This window comes from Mixophyes fleayi, unplaced genomic scaffold (assembly GCF_038048845.1).
Source record: "Mixophyes fleayi isolate aMixFle1 unplaced genomic scaffold, aMixFle1.hap1 Scaffold_76, whole genome shotgun sequence".
NCBI lineage: Eukaryota > Metazoa > Chordata > Amphibia > Anura > Limnodynastidae > Mixophyes > Mixophyes fleayi.
In genome coordinates this window covers 161,130-169,985 of record NW_027448476.1, presented here as the reverse complement: position 1 = coordinate 169,985, position 8,856 = coordinate 161,130, and the positions used below count along the sequence as shown (strand labels likewise).

The window sequence follows — 8,856 nt, the reverse complement described above, 5'->3', positions numbered from 1 at the left end:
AGAGAAGCTGCAGCATCAGGCTCAGTATCTGTGTTTTCTGGTTCTGTTAACTGTGTTTCATTTACTTTCTTACCTTTTCTTTTGCTTTGCTTCTCCTTCCCTTCTCCTCGTTTTGCTTTCTCTCTCTTTCCCCTTATTCTTGTCTACATTTCTTCCCTCAGTATGTCTTCATCCCGCCCTAGACGCTCCAGATCCACCCCAGCAAGGCTGGCCGGGTCCCCCCCTCCTCTCGCGGCCGTGTCCGCTCCTGCCCGTCGCCCTTCTCTCTCCTCCGTTCAGCCCCCCTCCTCTCAAAACCACCTAGAGACGCCGGGTCCTCTTGGCGCGAACAGCCGGAGCAGGGGAGGCGCTGTCGGCAGCAGACCACGTGTCTCGGCCGCCGCGAGAGTATCTCGCGGGGCAGGCCCGAGCTGTGGTCGGAGGTCCAGGGCTCCGGAGCGGGCGGCGAGGCCGCTCGTGTCCGGAGCAATTCAGCGTGTCAGACAGGCTGGAAAAGCCCGGGGCAGGGGATCTCCTTCCCCCGGGGTGTTGGGTGGCGCCCGGCGGCCATCTTTAATTTCATCCGCTGCGGCGGTGTCCAGGGGTCCTGTGGGCACTGAGGGAGGTGTTGAGGCCCAGGAGGTATCCTCTATGCCTGGCAGGGAACAGAACCCGGGGTCCCCATATAGAGGGCTTGGTCCGGTTATTTTGGACCCCCTGCTTCCCCCGGGTCAAAGTGGGCAGGGTGGGGTTGATCATGGTGTTCTTCATCCTCCCCCCCCCGGGCGGTTTAGTGTCGAGCATCAGTCCCCATTTCTCCCCTGTGGTCTTCAGGAGCCCCCTCCCCCCTCCTTTTTACGTGGTCAGGGTTCCCAAGTTTCCCCCCTTCCTCTCCCCCTGGCCGGTGTTCCCCCCCCCCCCCTCCCCCTGTTTCCTCCCCCCTTCTTTTCTCCATGGATGCTGTGGTTCAGTCGGGGGTCAGTTTTTCCTCTAACAAGGCCCCGGGTTTATTAGGTCCCCCCCCGGGTAGGTTTTCCCCCGGGGGTAGTGGAGTGGCTTGCCAGCAGTTTCCCATGGAACAATCAGCGGCTTTCCGCTCCCAGGTCCCGGACCCGGGTGAAACCTGGCGTTCCCAGCCACGTTCCATCAATCAGAACAGGTGGGATAGTGACCCCTCTTGGTCATTGCCATACCCCCCTAGGGGTTATGGTCCCGTATCAGGGACGGGCAGTAGGTGGACAGCCCCTTACCCTCCTCTGTCTGGGCAACACTTTCATGCTTACCCTGAACCCTCCTTGGGCAATATATTTGGCGTTACTGGTATGGTTCCGCCTCTTCCCCCGGTTTCCCAACAAGGGGGTGGGGATCAAAGGGCTCCCCCTCAAGCGGGTTTTCTGGGTCATCTCACGGCCTCAACCCCGGTGCCGGCCCCGGCTGGGGTCCTGCCTCAGCCTTTATGTAATCTGCCTTCTCCGAATTCTAACGTGTTTTCTCGTCCAGTTTCACAGGCGCAGTCGTCTTCCTTAGTTGTTCCAGCGGGCATGGACAGGTCACCTTCTCGGTCCCAGCAGGGAGGTGAGGTGGAGTGTGCGGCAGTCCAGCAAGAATCTCAACCAGGCGGTTCGAGGGATGAGGGCGGAGCGGGAGTCGTTCTGCAGGAGGCGCAGGGAGCGGATGGTGAGTACGATGGTTCTACGATAAGCAATACATACATGTCCGGTTCAAGCATATCTACCACTAGTGATGAGTCAGCATCATCTTCCCCCAGGCAGGGTCAGCGCAAGCTAATCAAAATTCTGAACACTCATTTCGGGGGAGCTAAGAGGAAGAGCGCAGATCGACTGGTTTCAATTTCTCCCACACCGGCAGGAGGTCCCCTGGTTAGATGTGAAAACACGGCATTGTTGATAGGAGTTAGGCGCAGCATGAGGCACAAGATTAAGAAAGGTCATTATGTAGATATATTCGAGCTGACAAAGGTCACCCAAAAGGAGTTGGCAGCTGCGTGCGCTCGAGGGGGAGTGGGGGAGGATGCATACAGAAACTTTTCCAACTGGCTAACAGGGTATTGCGTTTTTTCAGCTTGTTATTTAGAAACTAGACCTGACGCAATCATAGACGTATGGAAATATCTTCACCTTATTAACGAGATGCATAGTTGTGAACGCCCAGGTACCTGGAGATTGTACGATAAGCTTTTCCGCGAGAAGGTGCACGGTCAGCTTTATATGCCCCTGGCTTTTAAGAATGTTGAGATTTGGTTGAGATTAAATAGAGCTCAAGTGTGGGAGGTGAGCACGGGGTACGGTCCTCCGCAGTTAACCAGGTTTCCATATGGGGGGAGACGAGGTGCTCCCCAGTCCTCCAAAAACCGTTGCTTCGCCTTTAACAATTCCTCATGCGGGAGGGGGGATTCGTGCCGGTATAGACACGTCTGCACCAATTGTAGAGGTAGTCATCCCCTTAAAGAATGCCCTAGGGGCTCCGTCGGAGTCGGTAGGGGACGGGGAGGGGCGGGGGGTTCTGTCTAAAGCGGACTCCCCCATTGTATTCCCTACCCTTTGCAAATGGCTGTCCCTTTACCCAGATGCGGCGCAGGCCTCTTTTCTTAGGGAGGGTTTTCGCCTTGGTTTTCGTCTTCCCATAAATAGTGGGGTGGCGGGTACTGCCGCCAGAAACCTTCGCTCAGCGTATGTACACCCCGACATCCTAGCGGAAAAAGTAGGTAAAGAGATAGGCCTTGGTCGCATGGTGGGTCCTTTTTCATCCCCTCCCATTCAAGACTTAGTCATTTCCCCGGTGGGAATAGTACCTAAGAAGGCCCCAGGAAAATTCAGGTTAATCCAGCATTTATCTTACCCGGCGGGTAAGTCAGTTAATGATGCAATTGACCCCCAAATTAGCTCAGTGGTGTACCAGTCCTTTGATGATGCGTTAGCACTAGTGAGAGAATTTGGCAATGGTGCGCTTATGGCCAAGCTGGACATAGAATCGGCTTTTCGCCTCCTTCCGTTGCATCCAGAGTCCTTTAAATTTATGGGTTTTAGAATTCAGAACCATTACTATGTGGATCGGTGCCTGCCAATGGGCTGTTCAGTATCGTGCGCATATTTTGAGGCGTTTAGTTCATTCCTCCATTGGTGTATCGGGGCAGGGACGGGACATCGCGGCATTGCGCATTATCTGGATGACTTCCTGTTTATAGGTCCGGCTAATTCCCCTAGTTGTAAGGAAACACTGTATGCTGCGCAAGCGTTATTTCGTGTGATGGGGTGCCAGTAGCTGCAGACAAAACGGAGGGCCCGGCCACATGCCTGAGGTTTTTAGGTATCGAAATTGACACATTGGAAGGTTGTTGTCGTTTACCATCTGATAAAGTGGCAAAGTTGCAATCCCTGATACGAGAGGTCTTGGCTGTTCCATCTTGTACGTTGCGTAAAGTTCAATCATTGCTAGGTTCTTTCAACTTTGCCTGCCGAGTAATACCCATGGGCCGAGTATTTTGTAGGAAACTTCAGCTAGCAACGTCAGGCTTGCGTAGTCCCCATTCCCAGGTGCGTTTGTCGACAGAGATCAGGGAAGATCTAGGCATATGGAGTCGTTTTCTAGTGGTTTTTAACGGTGTAAGAGTATGGCCAGCACACGCAGTAGCTAGTACATCGTTGGATTTGCATACAGACGCATCAGGCTCGAAAGGTTTTGGTGCCTTTTTTCAAGGGGAATGGTGCGCGGCACCCTGGCCGGAATCATGGAGATCCGAAGGCCTGGTGCGAAATCTGTTAACGTTAGAGTTGTTTCCCATCGTTGTGGCTTTGGAGCTGTGGGCTGTCCGGTTGCGCGGCAGGAGCGTGGTTTTTTGGTGCGACAACTTAGGTGTGGTGCAGGCTATTAACAAGCAAAGCGCCTCCTCACGCACGGCGATTAATTTGCTCCGTGTCCTGGTGTTGAGGTGTTTAGAGTCTGATATTACCTTTCGGGCACGTCATGTTCCTGGCGTGGACAACCAAATAGCTGATGCTCTTTCCCGCTTTGAATGGCAGCGTTTTAGATCTCTGGCTCCACATGCAAGTTTAACTGGCTTACAGTGTCCTCCTTATGTTTGGCAGATGGTTCGTTAGGGATAAGGTGGCTAGCAGAAGCGTCCCTGGCTCCGGCAACTAGAAAATGTTATCAAGGGGCATGGGAACGTTGGTTGAGTTACTGCGCATCTTGCAACAGCGACACTTCAGGTCAGATTCCCTCCATTACGGGTTTTATGTGGAAATGTTACAACGAAGGGGTTTCTAGAGCAAAGATGGGGTCCCTTTTGGCAGGTATTTCATTCACGGCTAAGTTGAACAGCGCGCAGGATCCCACAAAGTCATTTATCATAACTAAAGCGCTGAAGGGTTGGTCCAGGATTCAGCCTATAACTAGCGACACACGCCGGCCGATTGACGGGCAAATTTTAGCCAGATTGATTGCGGCACTGCGTTATTTAGCTACAGATGACTATGAGGCTTTGCTATTCGGGCTGGCTTTTTCAATGGCGTATCACGGAGCCTTTAGTGAGTTGGTAGCCAGATCTAAGAACGACATAGGGGGAGCTTTGTTGTTTAGAAATGTTATTTTACAAACTAATGTGATACGTTGTAAGATAGTCAAGTCCAAAACGGATCAGTTAGGCAGAGGTCATTGGTTAGCGATTATGGAGCAGCAGGAAACATCCATATGCCCGGTCAAGCTGGCCAATCAATTCGCTAAAATTCACCCCCCAGGGGAAGGTTTGTGGTTAAGTCATTCGGACAATACGCCAGTAACTAAATTTCAGTTTAGTGCTTTGTTAAAACGGGCCCTTGGGGAGGTTGGCCTTAACCCTGTTGAATATGGCACGCATTCTTTCAGAATAGGGGCGGCCACCGCCGCTGCAGCCAGAGGGGCATCTGTCAATGAGATTCAAGCGCTAGGGAGATGGAAGTCACAGGCCTATAAGAAATATATCCGGCCGGATAAATGAGCCTTGTAAGGGCTCTTATATATATGGTCATGTTCTCTCCTTATGTCTCTCATGGTTCTTTATCGCTTTCATCTCTTCTTTTCTCATCTATCACTTGGTGACCCAGGGTTATGCTGCTCGCTGTGTTAAACGGGGGCATGGAGGGATTTTTCCTCTTGTTTTCCTTGGCAAGGCCTGATTAGTGTGTGTGCCTCCCGGGGTTTACAAGGGGTTTTTACCTTCATATGGGTTACCAATTTTCCTTTTCATTTTGTTAAGAGTTAAAGAATAAAGATAATTTCAGCTTAGCGAGACAAAATAGCTAAAAATAAATAAATAAATCAGTCAATAAACGAGACAAAATAGGTAAAATCAATTGCTTCTAGAACTAAAGATAGGATCTTTTTTCCTTTTCCAATATTCGAATTTAGTTGGGGTGGCCCCTCTGGTAGGGAGGGGATACCTCAGCGAAGTGTTAAAATTGAAATAAAAATAAAAATAAAAAAATAATATAGTTCTGTTTCTTAACACGGTTGTTTGGTGGATCATTTCTCAGATACGGTTATGATTGATGAGACTATTCATTTTGTTTTAGGTTTTTCGGTGAAGAAGACAAGGATATGGGTCGTGGGTCATTCATTTATCTTTTGGGCTGCGAAGCACAGGATAGCGGAGAGGTGGTCCGGTTTCACACACCCAGTTGACATCCGCTGGTTGGGTAAAAGGGGCATGGTATGGGCGGCTTTGATTCCCACGTTAGGGGAAGAAATAGAAGTACACGGTACCCCGGATATAGTGGTCATTCATTTGGGAAGTAATGATGTAGGAAAGGGCAAATCCCTTGATTTAATCATTAATATTCGTGAAGATCTCGCACAGATACATGCCCGATGGCCTTCAATGAAGGTTTGTTGGTCCAACATAATACCTCGATTGTCCTGGAGATCATCTATCCCCCCGGCCACATTGATAAAGGTGGTTAAAAAGATAAATGGATACGCAAGGCAGAACATTAGGGGCACGCAGGGGGTTGTCATTAGTCACCCTGGGTTAACGGTAGACAAGAGGCATCTTTTTAGAGCAGATGGGGTTCATTTGTCGCCAGTAGGAACGGTTTTGTTCATAGAGAGGATTTTTTTCAGAGCTCAAGGGTTTAGTTTTTTCTTTAGGTGGCGGGCCGCGTGGTCCGTAGGGCACTCGGCTGTGGCAGGAGAGCATGGCAGTCATAAGGTTGTTAAACATACGGTACTTAATGTGTTGGCAATATAGCCTTGGTTCCCTCAATGTTATTAGACTCGTTGGTACTCTTGTAAGGAGTATCAGGTTTTTGCCTTGAAAGGGCTTGACCAGTTTGAGTTCAGAGGGTATTGAGTTAATTTATAGTGTATAGTACCGGCCAATAGTTAAGGTGTTAACCTGGGTTGGTGGAAAGGAGGCGATCTTCCACCGTATTGGTTCATGTTGGTTTTAGCAGGCTGCCCTTGCTCTTCGCCACCTCTATAAAGAAAAAGGTCCAAATTGCTTATAGCTTTTGATAGTATTGATAGATAAAATAAAATAAAGATAATTAAAATAAAATAAAATAAACATATAATTTAAATAATAATAATGTAATAAAAGGACCTTTTTTATTCCAAACTTAAGTCGGTGTCCGTGTCTTTATTTTATGGTTGTATATGTGGGGATGTTTTAAACAAAGAGGGGAATGCATTTGAAGGGTAATCAACACTATGCATTTTATTGGTTTGCAAAATAAAGAGACATCTTAGATTTACCAAATGTTTATAGATTAATGTCTGCTATTCAGCAGACGTTTGATTTGACAAACATTGAATTTGTGGGAGTTTGCAATAAGTATGAGCTAAATTTTCAGAATAATTTTCAACTATTAGCTGTGAGATATTGTGTAGGTAGGACCTCAATGTAGTTTTTTTTCCCTTGGGGCTATAATGCTGTTAAGACCACCCTGCCCACGGCCCTCTCCCGGGGCACACCAGAATGTAGTACATCTCTAAATATGCGACACCAAAGCCTTATCAACGTGTAATGTCCGTCCAAATGGTTTTGTAGGCAGAGGCCTAACATTTTACATTAATGTAACAGTACAGATCTCTAATTCCTGTTTGTTTGTCAAAATAGGTGTACATGTATTTAATGTTTTTTTTTCTGGTTTATTTCAGCACACATGAAGGAAGCTGACAGTTGGCCTCCCCCACCACCAACATTGTCTCAGATCAGGGCCGAAATAGCAGGATATTGGGCCAAAATAAAAAACCTGCAAAAAGAGCAGGAAAAATGCTTTGAGGAGCTGGAGGCAAAAATGGACTACTGGTCTACATTATATGAATATTTTTATTTTTTTTTGGCTTTTTTTTATTTTCATGTAAATAGTTTTACACATTATTGTATATGTTTATTTGTGTTTATATTTCTCAATTTATATACGTTTTTCAAAAAACAACCTTGGTGTGTGTGTGTCTTTATTAATCTATTACAAATGCACAACATGTGGGTCTAAGGTCAATAAAGAATGGATATGGATTCCAAAAACACTAACATTTAAGTGACAAATTTTTGACACAACCACATCCTCATGTCAACATTTCTATAGCCCTACTAATTGTGCCTATCAGCTAATGAAGATACACAAAGTGTATTTTGTGTATTTTGTATTGAAATCCACACTAACATAGGAAGAACAGTAACTCCATACACATAAGGCAATGGTCAGGAACCCAACTCATGACACCAGCACAGGGAGCCAGAGGTGCTAAATAATAAGCCACCATGCTGATTCGGTGCTGGCTATAGTATTTTGAAAGACAAGAAGATGGTGAAATGACATCCAAGCACAAGCAGTAACTGAAGAAAAAAAGGTTTCCATTTGCTAATTCCATGTCAGCCAAAGGAACATGTGCCCTCCACCACCAATCCACCCCTCCAAGAGGTAGGCCATCAATAGTAATAGCAGACACATTAATAATGTGCCCTGGGGGCAAGAATCATTCCCAAAGGTATATGTCAAATGCCATAGTTCATTAACTAGTTTCCCAAATCATGTGCCATTGTAGTGATAGACCAAGGTTAGCTTCAAGTGTCAAAGCAAAGCCAGTCACACATTGAAAAGAACATCGAAACTGTACACAGATGAGGCCATGTTTGTGATTTGAACTCATGACCTCAGTGGTGTAAGGCAGCAGTGCAAGAGATGCAAAGGTCCTTGGTACTGGAGTGTGGTGAGCGTTCAGTTTGGGTAAAGCTGAGTACATGACATAATGTGTACGCCGTGGATCCAGATGAAAGTCAGTCTGCAGGCAATGTTGCATTTAACTCCAAGGATGCTGTCCCCTACATCTCCCCCCCTCTTAGTCCATTTGTAGTAATAAATGTCAGCATGCACTTAATAATGTACATGTGAAGTGTGAGCACTGAGGCTTTTCTAAAGTTCACCACAAAAAATAATTTTCTTACAATACAGGAGACAAATGAGGGCATTTCTTTTAGAATGTGGTTGAGCGTGTATAACAAATAAAAAAAAAAACCATTGTGTGAAGTTCCTGCGTTTCTTGTTAACATAATGATTCCAGTCCACACAATAGTTGTTAGCATGCTTTGTATTTGAACTCATGGCTGCTGTGTTGTGTGTCCAAAGTGCTAACCAGTGAGCTACCTGTGAGATAGGTATTTTGTGAGTAATTTGTGTGAATAATGAAGAGTAGTATTAAGTATCAGTTGCCTGTGTAGCACGCATGCTGTATTGTTGGTGTTGTCTGGGTTTTTTCAAATCTCAGGTTGGCCTAGTGGGTAGCTGTCCCACTTTCCTGTCATTCATGAGTTCTAACCCAGACAGAAACCCTTACTCTGTGTGGAGGTTGTATACACTCTTGTGTGTATCCTTTATG

The 8,856-nt window shown here is 46.9% G+C and overlaps 1 protein-coding gene across 1 annotated transcript; it reads left to right on the top strand.

The window, feature by feature from the left end:
* The first annotated feature begins 268 nt into the window (after positions 1-268).
* Positions 269-6,420, top strand: LOC142135424 (uncharacterized). Its single transcript, XM_075194607.1, has 2 exons — positions 269-1,656; positions 5,550-6,420. Exons 1-2 carry the CDS (start codon positions 933-935, stop codon positions 6,221-6,223), a joined length of 1,398 nt encoding a protein of 465 aa, XP_075050708.1. The 5' UTR covers positions 269-932; the 3' UTR covers positions 6,224-6,420.
* The last annotated feature ends 2,436 nt before the right edge of the window (positions 6,421-8,856 follow it).

What these genes read in the sequence shown, in the direction of transcription:
- LOC142135424 (XM_075194607.1), top strand. Translation starts at nt 933, where the DNA reads ATGGATGCTGTGGTTCAGTCGGGGGTCAGTTTTTCCTCTAACAAGGCC. An exon ending in GGAGGCGCAGGGAGCGGATG is followed by an intron (nt 1,657 to 5,549) that starts GTGAGTACGATG and finishes ATTTTGTTTTAG; the next exon opens with GTTTTTCGGTGAAGAAGACA.